Source organism: Coffea arabica, chromosome 5e (genome assembly GCF_036785885.1).
Source record: "Coffea arabica cultivar ET-39 chromosome 5e, Coffea Arabica ET-39 HiFi, whole genome shotgun sequence".
NCBI lineage: Eukaryota > Viridiplantae > Streptophyta > Magnoliopsida > Gentianales > Rubiaceae > Coffea > Coffea arabica.
Window position 1 is genome coordinate 48,746,173 of NC_092318.1, and position 22,528 is coordinate 48,768,700.

The 22,528-nt window shown below is 35.7% G+C and overlaps 5 protein-coding genes across 5 annotated transcripts; 3 read left to right on the forward strand and 2 right to left on the reverse strand.

Annotated features, from left to right (window-relative positions):
• Positions 1–1,052: 1,052 nt before the first annotated feature.
• LOC113688434 (large ribosomal subunit protein uL5-like) lies at positions 1,053–3,204 on the forward strand. The gene is made up of 5 exons (XM_027206247.2): positions 1,053–1,194; positions 1,286–1,393; positions 1,541–1,583; positions 2,068–2,263; positions 2,797–3,204. The coding sequence occupies exons 1-5, from the start codon at positions 1,192–1,194 to the stop codon at positions 2,996–2,998; spliced, it is 552 nt and encodes a 183-aa protein (XP_027062048.1). The 5' UTR covers positions 1,053–1,191; the 3' UTR covers positions 2,999–3,204.
• Positions 3,205–6,549: 3,345 nt separating this feature from the next.
• LOC113743529 (uncharacterized) lies at positions 6,550–12,232 on the forward strand. Its single transcript, XM_027271573.2, has 9 exons — positions 6,550–6,937; positions 8,074–8,202; positions 8,290–8,419; positions 9,082–9,202; positions 10,055–10,136; positions 10,723–10,776; positions 11,269–11,307; positions 11,411–11,510; positions 11,920–12,232. The coding sequence occupies exons 1-9, from the start codon at positions 6,686–6,688 to the stop codon at positions 12,048–12,050; spliced, it is 1,038 nt and encodes a 345-aa protein (XP_027127374.1). The 5' UTR covers positions 6,550–6,685; the 3' UTR covers positions 12,051–12,232.
• Positions 12,233–13,590: 1,358 nt separating this feature from the next.
• Positions 13,591–14,286, reverse strand: LOC113687605 (uncharacterized). The gene has a single exon (XM_027205180.1). The coding sequence runs from the start codon at positions 14,284–14,286 to the stop codon at positions 13,591–13,593; it is 696 nt and encodes a 231-aa protein (XP_027060981.1).
• A 2,255-nt stretch (positions 14,287–16,541) lies between these two features.
• LOC113743781 (xyloglucan endotransglucosylase/hydrolase 2-like) lies at positions 16,542–18,232 on the forward strand. The gene is made up of 3 exons (XM_027271879.2): positions 16,542–16,950; positions 17,090–17,283; positions 17,647–18,232. Exons 1-3 carry the CDS (start codon positions 16,672–16,674, stop codon positions 18,053–18,055), a joined length of 882 nt encoding a protein of 293 aa, XP_027127680.1. The 5' UTR covers positions 16,542–16,671; the 3' UTR covers positions 18,056–18,232.
• A 3,231-nt stretch (positions 18,233–21,463) lies between these two features.
• LOC113687607 (uncharacterized) lies at positions 21,464–22,189 on the reverse strand. Its single transcript, XM_027205181.1, has one exon. It carries the CDS (start codon positions 22,187–22,189, stop codon positions 21,464–21,466), a length of 726 nt encoding a protein of 241 aa, XP_027060982.1.
• Between the last annotated feature and the right edge of the window lie 339 nt (positions 22,190–22,528).

The window sequence follows — 22,528 nt, forward strand, 5'->3', positions numbered from 1 at the left end:
TTTCCTATGGGTGTGAAAATTTGTCACAACTTTTGAAATGCAATTATGCACAAAGAACACTCAAATATTAGAGCTGAAATATAAACCACTGAGACAGTACCCTTGCTTCAAGGATAAGTATGTCAATTTACACTGAAGGAGGGTAAGATGGGGAAAAGGCAGATAGATGCCCTCACGACCATCTTACTTAGGGCTGTCAATTAGGTTATTGTTTAACAAACTCAGTTCAACTCAACCATCTTACTTAGGAATGGGAAAGCACAAGTACGTGCCATTACAATCGTCTTACTCAGGGCTATCAATCGAATCGGGTCAATTTTTAACAAATTTAGGTTCAACTCATCTAGTTAGTTTTGGACTATGAATTTTGAACTAATATATGTCAGGATTATACTCGACTCACAATATATTCCAACTTTGAGTCTAATTCGAAATTAGCTTAAACTCATTTATTACCCATTAATTTTCTTAATATAATTATTATAACTATTAAGTAGTAAAATTAATTTGCAATCTACAATATTAAAACTACACATAAATTAGTAAAAAGTTCATTAAAAGTACATAAACCAAAAGTTTTCCAACAACAAGTCTGTCTAATTTTTTTAAAATACATGGAAAAACCTATAAATAGTAATAGTCATTAGTCAATAGACTACTAATAGATTTTTCTCTTTAAATATATTTATTTAATAAATCAATGTCTCTTCAAAACCAAGACTAATTACTAATAGTTCAATTACACATTGCATGTTTAAAAATAATACATTTATAGTTATATATGCGTACACACACTTTTTTTTTTTTCGAAACGGAATAAACTCACACAGACACACAATTAGATTAGAAACGCTCGAAAGTTACGCCCGTCAAATCTAAGTGAACCCCACAGAAAAATTACGTCCAACCAATTGGTATATATGCCTACACACACGTATATAAAATAATTGGCCGGGCTTCAATATGACCGAGCTTATTTAATCCAAACTCTGCCTAGCTCAGAAATATGTGATAAGCTCGACCCCTTTTTGGTTTTAAAGGGTCGAGGTCGGATTAGCCCGACCCTATTAACAGCCTCAGTCTTGCGTTATATAGTGGTGAGATAAACTAGGGTTTCTTTCATTCTCTTAGCGCTTTACCCATTTTTTTCTAAACCCTACACGCCTCAGCTGCCTCCCTCGCCGCACCACCATGGTCTGTCTCTCTCTGACTCCATCTCTTCGTCTTGTGTGTGATTTTGTGTTTGTATGTGTGATTAATGTGTGTTTTTTGTTTGTATCGTTAGGCGTCAGAGAAGAAATTGAACAACCCCATGAGGGAGATCAAGGTTCAGAAGCTGGTTCTCAACATCTCCGTCGGCGAGAGTGGAGATCGTCTCACCAGAGCTGCTAAGGTACCGTGTCGCAACTCTCATCTCTCTGTACCTCGCTTGTCACCTGCTTAATGTGATTTTGTTCACTTTTTTTTTGGGTGCGAATTTCTTGTTATGTACTGAAATGGAGTAGAAAGTTTAAGCCTTTTCTTTTTCCAATCAATATAGGTGTTGGAGCAACTCAGTGGCCAATCCCCTGTTTTCTCCAAGGGTGAGTTGCCTGCTCAACTCGTATTATCTTTTCTTTTCTTTTTTGTACATTTTTCTCAACTCTAATTCTCGTTCTTTGAAATGTGATAATGAAACAGTAAAAAGGGGAAAAATGCTGTTGGGAATATTTGTATTCATTAGTATTGAAATGGATTTTGTAGATAAATATGATTTGAGTGATGGTCAAGTGGCTCATCTTTTAGCCTACGGTTTTCATGTCAAGGGCTTTGCTGGAGGAGTTTAGCCTCATTTGATTGTTAAAAGTTTGGAGGTCGTACATGCCTAAACATACAAGTCTTGCTGGATCTTCTGAATATTGAGTTATTTTGACATATGTAGCAGGGTTATCCTAGGTTTCACTTTTCCCAATAAATTCAATTCTGAATAGGTTATGTGGATAATAAATATATTTGGAGCTTATCATACCTTGAGTGAAGAAGTGTATGTTTTGTTTTCCTAACATGGTTGTTCGCTTTGGTTGGCAGCTAGATACACTGTGAGGTCCTTTGGCATCAGGCGTAATGAGAAGATTGCATGCTATGTTACTGTTAGAGGTGACAAGGCAATGCAACTCCTTGAGAGTGGGTTGAAGGTCAAGGAATATGAGCTTCTCAAGAGAAACTTTAGTGAGACTGGCTGCTTTGGCTTCGGTATTCAAGAGCACATTGATCTTGGAATTAAGTAAGCTGATCTGTTCTGACCATTTCATTTATTCCTATGAGTTCCTGGTGTTCTAAGTTTTGCTGAAATTATGCTATGGTCCTCATTTAGTGAGTTTGCTGCAGGATATCTTCTTAGGCTAAGTATGTCAATTTTAATTCATTATGGACCTGCGAATTGTATTAGCCAATCTTTTATGGCTGTCGAATGAATTATAGATCTGCAGCTAATAAATTTTGAATGTGTTAAACAGCTCATTTGTTCCAATAGCAATGTGTTCTGCTGAAGTGTAGCTTTTCCCTATCAGCTTTCATTCTCTTTTCAACTGCAATATAGGCTTTATAGCAAGTATGGAGCAAACTAATTGCCAATGTTGTGATTAGGACCTTGCCTATTCAGTTTTGTATGTCTGAGTTGATTAGCATGCATCCTTGTGATGCAGTTTTTTTTGCCAATGTTGTGATCTGGCCTATATTGATAAGTGCAAACTAATTGCTACTGCTTTTTACTTGCTGTGCTAGTTCATCTGATGATGTATTTTTTGAGTTCCACAGGTATGACCCTTCAACTGGTATTTATGGTATGGACTTCTATGTTGTTTTGGAACGTCCTGGCTACCGGGTGGCACGTCGCCGTAGGTGCAAGTCACGTGTTGGAATCCATCAAAGAGTTACCAGGGAGGATGCAATGAAGTGGTTCCAGGTCAAATATGAAGGTGTCATCCTGAACAAGGCCCAGAATATTCAAACTGCTTAGACAGGGTGTTGTTACCAGTTTTACTCTTAGGAGATTATGTTTATGCTTTTTGTAGACCATATCTGTTTACTATTGAGTTTGGAAATTTTGAAGAGGTGTTCGCTATGTTTTAAGACTAAGACATGTTGCTTCTGTTTATTTCTGGCAAAACGAATTCCAACTTTACCATTTCATCAAGTTAGTCAATTCTCGTTGTTCTTGCCAAAGTGTTAGCTTATATGGGATGATATTGGGATCTACGGTATCTGCATGATTTGGGAAAAAAAATGCTCGTTCAAAGTGGCCTTGCAGCATCTTTCTTGTGTGGTCTGAAATTTGTTATTAGCCGTTGTGTATGCTTCTGCTTAAGTAGCATTTTGCTGGTGGAATGTAGCAGGGGCCAAAGGGTTTGGCCATTTAGTGCTGGTTCTGGGTTTTCTTGTGATGCCTGCTTCTTGCGTCCTTGCAATTGGATTATAGTATTGTATCAGATGGGTTGTAGCTCTCATGGTAAATGTTTGCCTGGCTTATCGTGATAAATGGGTTGACGCCTGCTACTTGAATCCTCAAAGTTTGTAGGATGCGTATTAGTTATTACCAAGTGGGCCCAAAGTTGAGATTGTAGTTACAATAAAACACTTAATCCCCAAGGAAGCTTTGGGGATGTCTCAGCTTTACGTCCACCCGGATGGTCATGCTAGAAGATAGAATAATGCTTGAAATGTATGTAGTCCAGTTCATTTAGCTGTGAAGATCTAGTCGGTCATTCCATTACTATAAATCCTTTCGTAGTTTAGTCACAAGCGCTGGATGGTTTCACCGGCACTTTTTTATCTCATGAATGGCCAAGACGACAAGAAGAAAGAAATTGGAGGTAAAGCACAGAGAGAGGAAGGCATTCCTACGGCACTTGCATTCCAGGAAGTTCCAGGTGCTTCCCAATCGGCCAAAGTCGTCATGGATGAGAGCTAGAGGTGGGGTTAAGAAGCGAATGCTTTCGGATTTGTACCCAATCTCATGTCACAATAATTTTCTTGTGTTCGTGGTTTACAGGAAAAATCACGACAAGCTGAGGAACCAGGTTTACACGACATGCGCAACATAACGTAGAGAATGCCTCAAAGCTTAATGACAACAGACCCGAACGAGATGTCTCAACTTTCAGCATCAGTTGGTGGCGGACGACCAATATGAAAGACGGGAACTTGATGTAAAAGAACATCAAGTTATGTCCAACTCACAAAGACATGGAAATGACCTATCAAAAAGGGGAAGATGTAGAAGAAGTTGCTCTTTCTAAGAGGCATTACTTGTCTTTAGCTACACACAAGACATCTCTGGAATGATTCTTTAAGATTTTTCTGGCATGTCCATACTTGCTCCCCTCCCCTCTTCCCTTCATTCAATAAACTATATCTCTCACATCTATATTGCAATGAATATATATGTACAGGGTTCGTCAAAGATCCATTCCAACGTTAGCAAGCTGTAATATAACAGCATAAACTGAAATTGAACAGGAGAATCAGTACTTCAAGACAGATTGGAGAAACTGAGAAAACTCAAGCTGCTCAAATTAACTTCCATTTTCGGATGTAGACCAACAATCAGCATTTTCCCAAACTCAAGCGATTCCCCAAATTCCCAATACAAGGGCAGTAGCCCTTCCCGGTACACTACAAAACAAAGATTTTGGCCTACTTTAACTATCAATTTCTCAGCAGAGAAAATACGACATTCTGAACAAGATTCAACACTACAACAACCAAGAAACAACTCCTCGTAAGACATGGATATTAGGGAATGGTAAGCTTCTTGCCAGCATATGTTGTGTCCCCTGTTGGCCCATTTGCCTTCTTAATTGCCTCAATTGACACCTTCATCCAATCCCAAAATTCAATCAACAAAATGAAATATATATATATATATATATATGTAAATGCTAATGTATGTAGCTTTAAAAGGAAAAAAAAAATTGCTACATTACCCCATGTTTCCTAGATGGACCCGACAGGGTATCTATCTAGGAAATTGGGCTCTGGGCCCATTAGAGTTGGGCTCAGTTGACGATCGGCTGATTTTTTGATGCCCGCCCCGTGTGTCCTACTAATGAAAAGTAAAACTCAATTAGGGGTCATCAAATCAAAAGGGTAAAAGTAAAGAAAGAAAATGACAAGACAAGGGGCTAATTAAAAGTGATTTTTCAATCGTAATCTCTAAAATGTCCCAATTAGATGAACTCAATACGCGACTTGAGGGAAGAGTGTAACTATGTAAGAGTGGAAGGACATTTTTTCCACTACAATGTTGCATCCAACAATATAGGAATGAAAGAACACCATTCAAGAAATGTGTTATGTGTGCATAAATGTGCTTGGTAAATCATCTCTTGAGTTAGTCTTACTATGATATATGACAAAAGTTACTTAGTGTCAAGATATCTTGTACCGTCAAACGTGAAATAAATTGTGACAATGTCTTAAATTCTGTTTGATAAACCAATTCATCACTTAAATTTAAATGAATTTGAATCTTAACATGTTCAGACGCGTTTGATAAAAAAAAATAGAACATCTGAATTAATAAAATCGTACTGAATTTCTTAAACAAAACTTGCTCCAAAAAAAATAACTTATTATTTAATGTGGTATATACTCAAAAGTATCATATTTAATACTTAATAATTCAATCATTTAACGAATTTAGATTTCAAATTTTAGTTTTTGAGTTTTTTAGATTTCAATTTTATCAAATGCACAGGTCTATAATTGTTAGAAACTAACGTATGCCCAACCAGGATATTAGTTATGAATTTCTAGTTTGACTTTCAAACCTTTCTATTTTTCCTTCTCTTTGAATGTATTAGTTCTCCTTGAAATTTTTTTAAAAAAATAGCATATGTCGAAATACAAGAACCATAGTAAAAGCACATATATTGGCATCCTTTTCTCTATTCTATATCCTAAAAAGGCAAAAGATCACCCCAAAAAAAAAAAAGAAACATAGAAAAAGCACATATATTGGCATCGTTTTTTCTATTCTATATCCTCAAAATGCAAAAGATCAACACAAAAAAGGCGGCTCACTATAAAATTTTAACATTATTCTCATCCCTTTAATTTTTCTTCTCATCCCTTAATTTCCGTACACTTTTACCTACAAAAAAAAACATAAATAACTTCAACTATTAGTATAAAATTATGAATAGAGTGATCCTATTAAATTTGATCACGAAGTCCCTTACTTTTCAAGTTTCAAATTTACAGGCAAAGTCTAATTGGGTCGTTTGTCAACCGGAATTTTCCAAAATATTGTGTGGCCCATAGAGTCCACAGAAGAAAAATGCGAAAGAGTTAAAAAGACGGCTCCAAGAAGCGTGCAAGCAAACTTAAACGCGTGCCGTTGGCACCCAGTCCATGCACAGTCGAGAGCGTAGCTAGATTCATTCTGGTTGCAGTCCAGGTTCCTCTAGATTCTTGCAAAACAAATGGTTCTCAGCTTGCCAAGTCAGCAGCCTCCATTTCCATTCCAATTTCTTCCCTCCTCATAAATTTCGAAAATTCCAAATTATCCCACCATAATTATCTATGATCATTTCTTGTTTGGTATGAAAAAAAATTATCTATGATCTTTCTGTTTTCCCTATAAATTTCTGTCGGCAAAAGCGCAAAGTTTTCGAGTCAATTTTATTTGTACAAAATTCTTTGCATGGCTCAGCTACTGTCTCCAGTGTGCACTGATGCGTTGAAATTCCAGAACCCATCACCAAGTTTTAGTTCAAGAAAACAATGGTCCATTTTGGGGAAGAAATATATGAGTAACCTACCCAAAATGAAATACTATATGAGTTGGAGTCCAATTGCTAGAAGAAGACAAGGTGTTGGAAGGCTCAGGGTTGCCACAGCAGACCCTTCATTGTCTGAAGATTTTGCTGATGATTACTATGCTGTTCTTGGATTGGTAATTTATATTCACATCAGTTTTTCCCCTTTTTGTTGGGGTTCTTTAGTCTTGAAAATTATAACATGTGAAACATTTTGTTATGGTTATGTTTGCGACTGCTAGTAGGGAACAGAGTGAAGGACGGATCCTATAGAAAATAGAGAAGTCAAGAACATTTTGGTTACTAGGTGTAAGAAGAATTTTAGCATCATGAAGAAGTAGACCCATATGCAACATGTAAGATTACTTAAAACTTGGCAAAACCAGACTCTTCTGGACACAGATGGCTGAAACTCTTCGTACAGTAAACTAGTGGTTTAATGCTTCATGTAAGTGTAAAGAGTGTAATATTTTGATGAACTCTTATGAAGTCTTGATATCTGCTATTCAGTCGTTCAAAACTGTAAGGACTAAGGATCGCAATTGATAATGTTTCATAATGAATTGATAGTACTGATAAATTCTTTTCAACTTCGGTTTGGAGGTAAACAATTGAACTTGTAACTTCTTAAAGCATGAAAAGACCAAAAATTAGTTTCCATGGGAATGGGGGAGTCGTACGAGTGACAAGTTAAATTCTGTAGATGTAAGACGGACAAGTAAACGATATGTTCTCCTTAAATAAAAATTCTCAATTTGCCTCTATTAATTATATAAGCCTCGTATAAATAAGGTCTTATACTTTTATAGCTGGACGACTGATTTCTTATATAGCAACTGCTCCCACTGATAAAGTTCATTCCTGAGCTAGTAGGTTCTTGCTGAATACACGATTTTGTTAAGGAACTGGAAACCATAATGATGCATCAGCAGATGATTTTTTATATAATATCCTTATGATTTAGTTCCTTTTTTTTATACAGCTTGTAAGTACAATGTCAGCACTTCTACAATGTTGAGCTCTTCAATTTCTTAAGTAGACAAACAACCATTGCTCAAGCTCCAGGAAATTGATTTGTCGAGAGCATAAATAATCGTGAAATTTATAACGTGATACCTCATTAAAATGCAGGATAGATTTGACTGTTACTTATGGTTTCAATTCTGTCATTGATATTTTTGATGTCATGCAATAATCTCGCTTTGAGATCACTGTACCTTACTTTGCTATGGATCGTATAGTACTTCATTTACTGATTGGTCCATGTCATTAGCTTCCAGACGCCACACCAGATCAAATCAAGAAAGCTTATTATAATTGCATGAAGGAGTGCCATCCAGACTTGAGTGGTGATGCTCCAGAAACAACTAACTTTTGCATGTTCATCAATGAGGTTTATTCGGTAGGTTCCAATTATAGAATGCTGAAGTATTGAGTCAGCTTTTGATTTATGTTTGTAGTGTCTGATGAAAATATTCTTGGAGTCTAGGTTCTTAGTGACCCGCTGCAGCGAATGATTTATGATGAAATTCATGGATATGCTATGACTGCAATAAATCCTTTCTTGGATGATTCGGCTCCAAAGGATCATGTATTTGTCGACGAGTTCAGTTGCATAGGTGCATTGTTTTCACTCTCTTTTTACCATTTTAACTGTGAAGTGCCATTTTAACTTCAGCCCAGGAGTAGTTCAACAGTCAAGCATCCAGTTACATTTCTGCAGTCATGAGATCATCCCCCTTCAAATTTTTGCCCTCCCCTGAGATTATCCCCCTCCAAATTTTTGCCCTCCCCTTGCTACACCATGCAAAAATGAAATTCCTCTTAATTTAGGATTGGCATTCAGAATATTCATCGTTGAAGCTTCTGAGAAAGTATCTTCAGAAATTGAGTTGACCTTGTTGATTAATCTTGTGCTATTATGAGAAGTTTTACAACACTGTCATCCCATTGACAAGAATTTGGCTTTAAATCAAATTTTCACTAGTGCAGATAGTTGCATACCCATATCCAGCGATAATAGATGTAAACATAAAAATTTGAGACTAGTTTCTGACCTCTCTGAAGTCAGGGAACTATTTGATACTGCTTTCATGTTGTAATAGGAACATTTTCTGGCAATTCAATCAGAGAAACTCCTTTCGGTGTAATTGAAGGGTTAATGTCATATTGGATCTTGTGCTAGTCCCTAACATATAGGAAAGGTTATGGGTTGTTAGTTGTTACTTCTACATTCTGTGATTTGCCACTAACAACATCTTCTCTTCCTCTCCCTTAACAGGCTGTAAAAATTGTACAAATGTTTGCAAAGCTGTATTCACCATTGAGGAAGACTTTGGTAGAGCCAGAGCGTATAGTCAGTCTGGAAACCCTGATTTAATTCAGCAAGCTATTGATAGTTGGTATGATTTTGCCATAATGATTTTGCTGTGCTATAAATACCACTGGAACATAGGAACCTGAGCATATGTAAAGAAATAGAATTAAACATGGTAATTTATATTGGTTGGGTTCCCGGAGGCTTGTGATTTTCCTTTTCTTGGGATTTTAAAAATCCTTTATACCTTGAAACTAGCCTTCTTCAAGTATTTCCTATGAATAACCTGCCTTAAACTAGTTTTACAGTAAAAGCACAGGATCAGAAGACTTCCAAGTCACTTATTTATCCTAATAAGAATGCAATTTTACTTTTTGAGTAAAATGCAACTGCAAATACTTGAGAAAGTTAAGTTTGACCTAACAATCTTGCATAATGAATAATAAAACTCAACAATCACAAGAACCTGAAACAACTAAGAGTTAAAAGATGGATTAATGGAACTTTGATAATTGGAATCAAGAGCAAAGTATGCGATAAGTGTGTTGTGCAGCCATGACAATGGTAAGTTGACTCAGTAATTCCGAAAAGTTGAAGGTATTAAACTTGAGATATCTACTTATGGATAACACAATAACCTCAACTCGATTTATTCTGATTTGAAATCAGGAAATGGTTGAAAGGTTTTCAATTGAATATCATAGAATATCATATAAGAGGTTACCCAATGATATCAACTGGACCTTAGGCTGGCTAGGAATTGGATACTCCCCAAGAATCTATTTCACTTTTAAGTGGTTCACTATTATATTTGGTTTCTGATGAAGCTCAAATTAGAACAGTCCTTTAAGTGTCTCCTACTTGTCTTGTTTAGGTTTTGGTTGTCAAAATGAATCTGTTTTATGCATCTAATATAACAAATGCTGCTTCATTTCAGCCCTGTTGACTGCATTCACTGGACTTCTGCTCAGCAGCTGTCTTTGCTTGAAGATGAAATGCAAAGGGTAGACAGAGTAAATGTGAGCTATATTCTCCTTGGACTCTTTCTTTATTTCCGTCCTAACTTTAGGACTAGTTTTTGCAGTATATGGCTTCAAAATATTCTCTAGCTCATTATTGTGGTTGAATACTTGCTAAACAAGGAGACAGACATGGTTTAAAAACTTCTTTTATTAGCTTTGAATGGAAAAGATCTGTTCATTATTAGTCTGCTCAATTATCAAGCTATTTCAAGCCTTGTGGAGCAGGAGCAATTATTACTATTGGATGCATTCTTGGGAGAAGGCTGGAGGAGAAACCGATAAGATTTTTGATGCATTGATGCATCTATCAATGGCCTGAGAGGAGTTCTTTAGAATCAAACTTGTTGATACCTATTTCTTTTCATGCTTTTTAAGGAGTTCTAGTTTAATGATAAATTATGCATCTACATTGTCGTTGTTGAGAAAAATTAGTTCATCTCTCTATCATTCAGAACTTGTATTGTGACAAAAGTGCCTAATTTTGGCATTTCAATATGAGAGATGCTTTGTTTTATTCGTCATCTTCAGGTGACCTGACCACTAAAAAGTGTCTTACTTTTTCCCTTTTCTTATTGATCATTAGGTAGCATTCATGCTTTCAGGAATGGGCTCTCCAGGTGTAGATGTTTTCAGAATGGTAAGACATTTTCTAATCTACCATACATCGAGTTATCTCCAAAATACTCAGACTGCCTGTGAGAATCACTTAGTTGGATTATTTGACAAAGATGAACGGAGGTAAAGATAAGTAATAGTGATCCTGTTATAAAGACTAAAACAGAATTCATCAGGAAAAAATTGGGATTCAAGAAATGTGACTGCTGACAGCCTAAAGATTCGGTTGCAGTTTTCTCTATAAAGAAAATTGTCTTGAAGTTCAAAGCTGATAGAAACTAGAGTAAATGGCACATTTATATCATTGAACCTCAAATCTAAGTCGTGTTTTACATATAGATATAGTTTTCCATTATCAGTAGATACATATTGACATGAAATCTAAGGTTCTCCATGGCACAAATGTATGCATTTGTCAAGTATCCAAAGGACTTTCAGAATTTTATCTGATTTTTGAACATTTTTCTGACTGCTATTGGTCATTTGCATCTAATTGATTACACTCAATTGACAGGCAAGTTCTACATGGGAAAAGAGACAAACCAAGATCTTGGTAAGTACTTACGTAGAAGTAGGGATAAAATTCTCTTTCAAATTTAGTTAATTTCCAATTTTCCGCTTCTATCTTACAATGCAACCTCATTAATTTGTTGTAGGAACAAGTCAAAATGAGGATGATGAAACAGAAAGAATCTGATAAATATGAAGCATTTTGGAACAATCTCTGGGGCAAACCAAAGGGCTACAGAAATTCAGGTAAGGAGGATCAAGTTGTTCAAAACACATTGGGTTTACCCATTTTGGCAAGATTTCAATTTGGTAGCCTTTTTTCTTTGAATCAGCTGTAACCAATTAGGATCATCGAATCAGATTGTTTTCTCTCAGATTGCTCCAATGTTTATCACTAAACGATCCGCTTTTGAAGTGGAGCTTGATTTAATTATTTATAAGCTTGTCAAAGCAGTAAACTCGTACCTCTTGAACATGTATAAAATTTGGAAAAGTAAATTGGACATGTTCTTTCTGTAGCCTATACATGTTTCAGTGTCTGCATCCTACATAAACGTTGTACAACCTTCCTGGAAAAAAGAAATCACTACCTGAATATTCAGTTGAAGTTTATGATAAGACTAATAAGATGACTAGAATTTGTATGATGCTACAGAGGAAGAAGTTAAAGAGAGAGCAAGTAGAGCTGCGGCGGCTGCTCGAAGATGGAGGGAATACTCAAGAAGGGGTGTTGATAAACCTCCCACCATTGAACTTCCAGAAACAATCTCTAACACTGAAAATTAAGCTGTAATTTTGATAGCTTTTACTTTCACGATTCTATGTAATTATTGATTCTAAATTCCATCTGTTGGACGCATATGTAACTCATAGTAGATACCGTGCATATAGTAAACTTGATATTGGCTCGTTCAACTGTCTTATAGATAATCAATAAAGCATTATTCTTGCACATTTTGTGCGCTACATGTCGTCACTGTCTGCTCATGATCATCCAACAAAATGTGTGGTTTTTCCTTTGAAATTCATGTTTTCTGCAGTGAAAGTACAAAAAATTACCAGAAGAGATCTATTTGCTTCATAAGTTTCATCTGAATGCTTGCAAAACTTGTGGAGGCAACTCTTATTCTCATGTACTACTTTAACAGACTCACATCAACTTGGGTGTGGAGTAATTCTTTCTTTTGTGTTTGTTATGGGAAGATGGTACTTGACTTGTTCATGATTTCAGAGACTTTTTTATTATTGCATATGTGAAGGGGCACCGTCTCTGAAGGAATGGGTTACTACTGTCCAATGAGTGGGCCTCAACTGGTTAACTGATTCTTTTCAAGTTAGTTTATTTCAACATGGCAAGATTGGTTAGAAGCTGCGGAATATACTACAAGAATATTGTCTTTAAGGAAGGCAAAAGGATTCAAGCCCTTGGTTTTTCTGGTTTTCCCAGTCCTGCCTCGACATCAGTATATTGTCTACTGTAAAAGCCTTTGAGGCTGGTATGGACTTATCAGTTTTTGGAGACCTTCAAGAACAGGATAATAGGAGTGTCATATCTTCTATGGGTTATGTGTGCTTTAAAACAAACAGAATGAATTAGGTCTCACAACAAGGCAGTTCCCAGCTGGAACTGGCTTAATCTCTGGTAATTTAATATCTACCTGTCGTAATCACAAACACCTACCTAGTTGTAAATATAGAGCTTTTTGTATGGCGTTGCTTTTGCATGCTATCTCATTTTTTGTGACGTTTTCTTCTGCTCAGCTTCAAAAACGTCATACTAGTAATGTGGACATCCATCAATGATTACTTCTCTTGTTTTTAAGATGAAACTGATCAAGGACTCATCGTCCACTGTAGCAGAGTGTAAAAATGTAGAGTCAAAAGAAGAAAATTTCTTGCAGGTTTCCTCTGGTGCCTGTTTTTTTTGTTTCTTGTTTAGCATTTGGCTAGGCATCCCACTTCGAAAACTTGTCAAATTATAGTAGACTCTTATATTGGTTGCAGCACTAGACAATCATTGTTAAGCTCACTGTTAATTCTGCACAGTTCATGCTGAGATGTGCCATGTAGTGGACAAAGATGTGTAAAGGATTCATTTCAGCACTTTATTATGACGCAAGAACATTGTCTTTTTGCTATTTTCAAAGGCCGTCCTTGAGGAAGTCAGAGTAGGATTGGCATCAAGGGCTTACTTTTTTAACATCTCCTTATTTACAATTACAGTTTATCCAGGTTGGCGCATGGAAGCTGAAGTGAAACTAGAAACAGGAAAATAACCAATGGACAAGAGCAAATGTAAGTGGAAAAAGATCCAAAGAAACATGTCTTATCTAACAGTTGACGCAACAGTCTGTGCCCAAGCTTTAAGTTGGTCTTTCATGTTGATTTCATTGTCCACAGCAGGAAATCTCCAGCGTACTGGTAGTTTATTTACCTTCCTCTGATTCAGAACACCCCATGCTTCAGAAAGATAAGGCCTTGAAACTGCATACTTGTCGTGGACTAGTTCATTGCTGCCTTGCTTTCCCCATCTCTGCAATCCCGGTATGATTGAAGCCAAGCTTGAGCTCTTATCTTCCTCTGTGAACACAAATCCCAAGTCCATGAACCCTTTAAGCTCCTCATACTCTAATTCTGATAAGCTTCTGCTATTACCTCTACTCCTCCTCTTGTTACTGAATTTTTTCGTGGTTGTGGTTTCAATCTCTTCTTGCTCTTCAATCCTTTCAGAGAAATCACTCACTTCTACTCCAGAGAGTATCTTTGGTAGTGTTGCTGTGGAAATCGCTGACTTAGGAGATGCAGCATCTGGGCTGAAGCCTGTATTATAGCTGACACAGTGATCACTTAGAGAACGAACTTGAAGGTTTACTATGCCCGCAAGCTTTGATTTTTCAAGCTCATGATCTTCTTGATCATGAATAGGCTTGCTAGTTGAAGATGCTAAGCAATGTTTGCTAGTGAATATTCCATGTTCAAACCAATAAGAATCAAAGAGCTCCAGAATTTCTTCAGCAGCCATAGTGATCTCTTCTGTGAATAAAATGCCAAAAACACTGGAAGACAGACTTCATAGTATTTCTTCCCAAGCTTTGAAGTATATAACTACAATAGCAGCATATTGCTCAATTATTTGTGGACTATTATTAGAATCTCATGAGTGGCTAATAATAAAGTAAGCCCTCGTTGGTCTCATCTAACATATAATATAATAGCAAAGGTATGCTCCTGACTTCTTCCAATTATTGTAGTGTTAGTTGGGATGTGAAGTCATTGGAATGTACTAGAATTAATGCTAATTAAACCTAGCTTATCGTTTGACTGTGATTAGTTTGATAAGATTTGTACTGAGATCAAATTTTCAATAAGCTTGAGGCTGAAATGGATTGCCCTTTTTGTCCACTAAGAAATGTAGTTTAGCTCCAATTGTTTCATAAGCATTTCTCCTTATCTACCTTAAACAAGTTCTGCACTAGATCAAATTCCCTCGTGGGGAAGGGATGACTTTTAAATTTGATCCAAACACCACCCCCCCCCCCCCCACCCCCAAAAAAAAAAAAAACACACACACACACACATCCACCTCGAAAAAAAAGAAAGGAATTATATGTCCTTATCATATTTTTACCATTATCTCATGATGCGATCCACTTTCTTGTACTAGGTGTGGCAACGAACTAATCAAGCCTGATGATTCGAACTTGAACTTGAAGATATTTATTTGAACTCGAACTCAGTCTTGCTCGTTATCAATTCGATTAAATTGTTCGATCTTGCTCAAGAAAGCAAAATAAGCGAGCTCAAACTCAACTTAAGCTTGAGCTTTCTAGTATTGCCATTGCTATAAAAGAAAAAATAAAAGTATACTAAAACAATACATTACATTTTTCGCCAGTCCAGTACTACTAGATCATAATCAAACTACTCAATTCTTTGGATGGTGGGGAGGCATTATTTTCTTCTTTTGTTTGAAAATTTTAGTGGTGTCAATTAGTGCCCAAATCCTGCAAAACTTATAATTATTGTAGTGTATGAACTTGACCAAGATTTAGTGGTAGTAGGTGACAAAACTGAAAATCAAACAATAAATGCATGCTAGTTGACTAATGCAATTCATGTGGTGTATGTATTGCCAAGAATAAGAAGTCTAGGCACTAACAAGTCTTTTGCCTTGGGGGCCCCGGGAACGGAGGGGGAAGGTGGAGGGTGGTGGCTTGGGTGGTCTTCGCCGGTTAGCCGGTTGGGCGAACCTGATCTCAACTTTGGATTATAATATGCATCTTCATTAAACGAGATTATGGGTAAGGACTTGAACTCATATGGGTTTGGATATAGGTCCTATACTAGGAGTCTCTCTTGAATCAAAACAAATTTGGATAGTAAATTATTTACATAAATTTATCTGCTTGTATGATTAACATATTGTTTTATCACATTTTTATCTTACATATATCACATCAAAGCGTTATGCTATTTCTTTTTCAAAAAATTATTCCAAATAATCTCTTATCCAAACACACATAATTTAACTTCAGAATTTTCAGTCTCGCTCCTAAAAAGAAAAGTAAAGGATAAAATTTTTAGGTTTTTTTTTATCATTTTAAATCTTTTTGCTAAGACATTAGTTCCTCTACATGACTTCTTTGATGTTGTAGAAATTTTGGGTTGTAAAAGTTGTAGAGCTTCATTGATGTACAGATAGCGATAGCGTGTATATATATATATATATATATATATATATATATATATATATATATATATATATATATATATGCTACTTTGTATACGCATCAGTTCTCTATCAATAAAATGTTGCAATTTTACTTAAAAAATTTTAAAAAAAAATTCACGTCGTTAAATACTAATTGGCCAAGGAATGATTTAGACCAAAAGACGACCAAAACAATGAGGCAAATTAAAGTAGTTTGAATTGATTATATTGAAATGCTAAAAACACTCAAAATAGCTTTTTAAGAGCAACAGTTAATGTTACTTTAAAATACTTCAAAATAAATAAATAAATGAACTCCAATAATGATTCGGACTTGTTTGTATACACTTGAAAATAATATCAATCAAAAGAGTCTATGACTGTTTGGTAGCTTGTCCCCCCCACCGCCGCGGCAACGCGGAATCTCCCATTCTGTCTCGTAAATTATGCATGAGAAAACATTTTGCCAGCTCCTTAACTTTGCCATCCAATACAACCTTGGCTGGCTCTTTCCTCTCCCCTATGATGTTTCCTAAATCATGATTGTCAATCATGAAAGAATGCCCAAAAAGAGCAGAACATCTACTATATAAAGTCTTCATCCTCTCACGTTAGCCACCACCAAAAAGAAATTAAACCCTTTATTTAATTCCTTTCACAGTTCCCATTGTTCAATTTTTTTCTTCTCCATCATCAATGAAAATGAAGTCCATCACTTGCAGTAATTGGCTGAAGCTTTCAGTGTTCATGACACTGCTCTTGGCTACCTCCGCTGGTAATTTTTACCAAGATGCTGTCACAACTTTTGGCGATCAACGAGTTAAGATAGCCGAGGGTGGTCGACTTCTCTCATTGTCCCTAGATAAAATATCAGGTTCAGGGTTTCAATCCAAGAATGAATATTTGTTTGGAAGATTTGACATGCAACTCAAGCTTGTCCCTGGAAACTCTGCTGGCACCGTCACCACATTCTATGTAAGTTCATGATCATCAGCGCTTATTCTTCTTCTTCTTCTTTTTTTCCTGAAGAAAAATAAAAGTTTCTCTTTGCACTGTATTAATTAGATTTGTGGTGTTTAATTAAGTGGCTAATGGCAATCATATTCTTCTGTAGCTATCATCTGTGGGACAGGGACATGATGAGATTGATTTTGAGTTCTTGGGCAATGCTAGTGGGCAACCATACACCCTCCACACCAATGTTTACTCACAAGGAAAAGGGGATAAAGAACAGCAATTTAAGCTTTGGTTTGATCCCACAACTTTCTTTCATACCTATACAATAGTGTGGAACTCTCAACGTATAATGTAAGTCCCTATACCATGCCCATAAAAAAAGATATTTATAGATGCATGGTGATCATTAATTATCTTTTGATCCCATCTGCCTGATGATCCATTCTTAGTCCTTTCAATCAACATGCTAGTCAAAACATAAAAAATAATAAAAGTTGGATTAATTTTTTTTATACTAATTAACTTCTTTTTTTCACACTAACTTCAAGTCTTACACATCGAACACGCATTCTTGACCGTTAATGTATTTCTCTCGGTACGAGAAAGATTAATCCATAAAAGTTATTAAATATTATTGGTTCAATTGGTACCGTTAAATTTTGATTTCCATCTATTTTCACCAAATGTTGAATTTTTTTTTTTTTTTACTTTCAGTTTCTTGGTTGACAACATTCCGATAAGAGTATACAACAACCACGAAGCCATTGGAGTTCCATTCCCCAAGAACCAACCAATGAGGGTGTATTGCAGTTTCTGGAATGCAGATGACTGGGCAACACAAGGTGGCCAAGTGAAGACAGATTGGGCAAATGCACCATTCACAGTTTACTACAGAAACTTCAACGTCAAGGGAAATGTTTGTGTTCCTGGATCTCCTTGCGGTTCTGGCTCTAAATCCACTGATTCTCTGGACACTCAAGAATGGGAAACTCAAGGACTTGATGGGAAAGGACGAAATAGAATCCGATGGGTTCAACAGAAGCATATGGTCTACAACTACTGTGCTGATCGTAAGAGGTATCCTCAAGGCCTTCCTGTTGAATGCAAGCGTCCGAGGTTCTGAGGAGATCATGGAAAGGGCTGCTGCGAGTTGATGAAATTAATTCTTTGTTCTTTTTGAACATCAAAAATAAAATGGTGTGTTGTTTGGTTTACCTTTTGCTCATCACATATTGTTGTTGAAATTTTTTCTTCTCATCTTTTTCATAATTCAGTAATAGGCTAATTAAAGTTTTACCAATTGGTATCCTTTATGCCGTCGAGCGGAATTCTTAAAAGGAATCCCATGATGAATAAAATATCTTTATGCTTTATCTCTCTCTCTATATCTATATATCGGTTACAATGATTTTTCTTTTCCCTAAAGAAAAAAAGGAAACTTCTGGCATATATCATTGCCCTTTTAGGCAATGCCAGTCAAGAGTATGACTCGGAAGTTTGCTAATAAGGCCGAGTAGATATGGGGTCAGGAAATTTCTTGCTCCAATTAAATAATTGAGGCAACAAATGGTTGAGATATCTTTATCTAAATTTCAATAAACAAAATTACCTGTACAATAATAAATGTGCATGTAGGCATCAACTCGCTATTTTGATATTCTGAAGAAGAAGTAGGCATGGGCAGAGATTTGTTCCTTTTGTATTAAAAAATGCCACTGCATTGTGGTATAAAATGAGACATAATAGTCAACTGGAGAAATGATTCCCCCTCTTATTATTATTTTTTCCTCACTTCAAACAGGATATGCTTCTTGTTAATAAATGTGAACGAATCAAAAGTTGGCGGAAGCAATTTTTTATTTTTTCTATTTGTCCTTTTCGACAACTTATGAGTTTCCTTAACAAGGACTAGTAGGATTCGCCCCTCGGGTCAGCTCAGCTGGTGATCCCACGGGGTCTTCCTCGTGATGACACTGGTTCGAGTCTGACTTTACATACCGTCTGGGTGTTCTTGGGGGCAGGGTACTTCAGGCACAGGGGATTAGTCGGGCCCCGTAAGGATTGATTCGAACATCCCTGTGTTGACAGGAAAAAAAAAGACTAGTAGGATTCAATATCCATCCAAGCAAGTCGAATTTAAGGACTTGCACGTGTAAAAGCAATAAGGATTTTTTTTCTAGATTTCAGGCTACTCACTCACTCACTTTTGCTAGTTTCCCATTTTAAGTATCAAGAGCTTTTTTTACCATTAGATACATGACACATAATTTGAATTTGAATTTGAAACTCAAATTTTGTGTATGTGTCATATATTCAACCATGATAATGTATACATCGTCAGTATACATAAGATTTACTCTTTTTTTAAATTATAATTTTCATTTCTAAATCAGAGAAAGGTAATAAGCACTGATGAGATTTATTATGACCCCATATTTGTAAACTCCGGGGCCATGAGTTTTTTTTTTTTTTGTGAATAAAATTTGACAAATTTTTATTGCTTCATATTGCATATTGATCTTGAAATAAAGACATGGATACTCTCACATATTTTTCTTTTCTTCTTTATATTGAAATGCATTTTTAACTTTTGATTTTAACATGATCAAAAGAGGAATATGCAACTTGATAAGGATGAAGAAAATTCCTCTTTGAACTATCTCTTAGTTGAACTACTATTACAGTAATATTCTCTTTCTTTTGCCAAAGAAAAGTCATTATCACACAAGAAAATTAAAATACTCAGATGCCCAACAAATTTTCGTTAGTCACAACAAAACATTGTGCCATATGGAAGCTTTACCAACCGCAAAACCTACAGGAGCTGTAAGTCTTAATCAATTCCCAAGTGCCATAATCCGACGAAGGAGATCAACAAGTGATGATGGAGATGCTTTTCTTTATTATCTTCTTTTTTTTTTTCTTTTTGAATTTCTCCCTACGATTTTGATGGGATTTTATTCTTTTAGCACATTCTTCCTTTAAGCAGTTTTGAAATGATACTCATTGAATCTAATACGAGCTTATTGTTAAAGGGCAAACACAAATTGCAGGAATAGTTGCGACTTATGAATTTAGGTGGATGGTAATATAAGTGTTTTGGAACCTTAAATTGTAATCATTTCAATCATTTGAAAATTCAAATAATTATTGTCTCTAAGCGATAAAAATTGAGAGAATGAATCCCTAAAGAACCGTAGAATCTTTTTGAATTTTTGAATCACAAGTGGAAATTTTTAAGTAATAAGAGTTAAATTTTTCTTGTTATTCATGATGATGTTTGTTTGAAATACACATGAGGGATATAAATCGAAGGAACGGTTCTTTAAAAAAGGGATTATAGAGCTTTTTTTTTATGGATATTCATATCGATCTAGATTTCTATTCTACAATAATAAAAAGTTCTAAATTTTCTCGTGATGAAACAATAGGATAGTGTTTGTTTGCACGGAAAAGTGTGGGAAAGTGAAGAAAAGTTAATTATTTTTTCCTTCATGCATGTTTAGTTGGCAGAAATGTTACAATTTTTTCTTGCATTTCCATGCATATTGTGTCCTGCAAAGGATTTTGAAGGAAAATAATTAATTACACACAAAAGTTCTAATAACTGCTATTAACTTGTCATTAACTTCTTATATTTTTACAATGTTTTTCTTAGTAACCAAATGTGTATGAAAAACTTATTTTCATTTTCCTACTTCACTTCACTTTTCCATACAATTTTCCTTATATTCAAACAGAGAGCCTAGGGGCTGGATAGGAGATTATTTGAAATATTTATTTGAAATAGTCAGTGTAACTCTCTTTGTGATGTGATGTATGTTAGATAAAAAGATCGTTGGAAAATGTGTGTATGATATGATGTAAGTAAAACAAAATCTGAATTTTTTTTTTGGAAATTCTTGATATCCAAACACACCTTATCTTCAATTAGGTTTCATGTAATATAACTGGGCTGTAGATAGTTGACTTAGATCTCGAATTTGAAATATTGTGCATGATTTTTTCCAGATTTTTGGAATCTGCAAACTGTTTTAATATTCCATATGCAACTGGCTTTACTTTCTTTTTGGAATGACAGATGCGCCAGCAATTCATTTGGATCTGCACTGCTGGATTCCTTTTCCAACTCAAATTCCCAACGGCACAGTTGAGCACTATCCTTTACTGCTCCATTATCCCTCGTGTCTTTCTCTATGTTTTTCATCTTTCAAACCATTTTGATGATCGCACCCAAAATTAACCAAAAAAATAAAAAAAAAAATGCAAAAAAAGATAGTAGTGATGACCTTACATCACAAATGTACCATTATTTTCAATTTTGATTGATGTGCCATATGAAAATTACAAATGGAAATATTTATCTTATTTGTTTTGTAGCATTTACAGGCTGCTGTAGTTTGATTATAGGGATTGAACTTTGTTCTTAGGGAACACTAAAAATTATGAAACTATGAAGTGTAACATGAAACGATTCTATCTTGCAAGCGGACAAAAGGGGAAAAATATGTATATACAATACAAAAAGTGGTCATCTAACAGTAGATGCAACAGTATGAGCCCAGAACCTGAGTTGATCTTTGATTTCCATTTCATTTCCCAAACCTGGATTAATTTTCCAATTCATCAATTTCTTCTTTACCTTTCTCTCAGCCTTCTTTTCATCTAAAACGTCCCATGCTTCAGATAGATATGGCCTTGAAACAACAGGTTTTTCATCAGCAAAATCCTTCTTTTCTTCTTCTTCGTCAACTTTCCTTCCCAATCTCTGCAATCCAGGGATGATGGAAACCAAACTTGAATCTTTATCTTCATCAGAAAACACGAATCCCAGATCCATAAACCCTTTTAACTCCTCAAACTCAAGCTCAGACAAACTCTTGCTATTGTTTCTTCTCCTCTCTCTTCTCCTCCTCTTTTTCCCTGCATCAAAACCAGCTTTATTTTCTTCTACTTCTGAAAACTCTCCGACTTCCTTCCCAGACAGAATCGTTTGTGGCTTAGGCAAAAGAAGAACAGACTTTGGAGAAGGAGACCGATGATCAGGAGAAGTAGTCGATGGGCTATCTTTGGAGCTCAAATTTTGCGCACTAAAAGATCTAACAACAAATGAAGGAGTGGAAGAAAGCTTTAATTTTGGTTTAACCTCTCCATCAATATCAAGAACTGGATTTGAGGTTGAGGGTTGTTTTTTCCTAAGGATGCAATGCTCAAACCAGTAAATATCGAAGATTCTTAGCTCTTCTTCAGCTGACATTTTCTCTTCTGTCGGCAATGAAGAAGGGGTTTTGGCAAAATTCAAGAACTTTTTATTTTCTTGGGTTGATAATGGTGGACATTGTCATACGCTAGAAATGTATTTATATCCCCCCACTGGCCCGTTACCAGTAGGCCATTTCACACACTCACACACACACACAGTGGTTGAGTTGTTAACTTTAAATTATTGATGAGCTTACGTGGATGTCTATTAAAGTAATTCACGTTTTTGTCGTTCGAGATTTATTTTTCAACAATTTGTATTTTGCAGTATTAGGAGTATTAGCATTTAATCAAGCAAGAAAATTTGTTTGTGTGTACGAGGCTTTGACTTGAC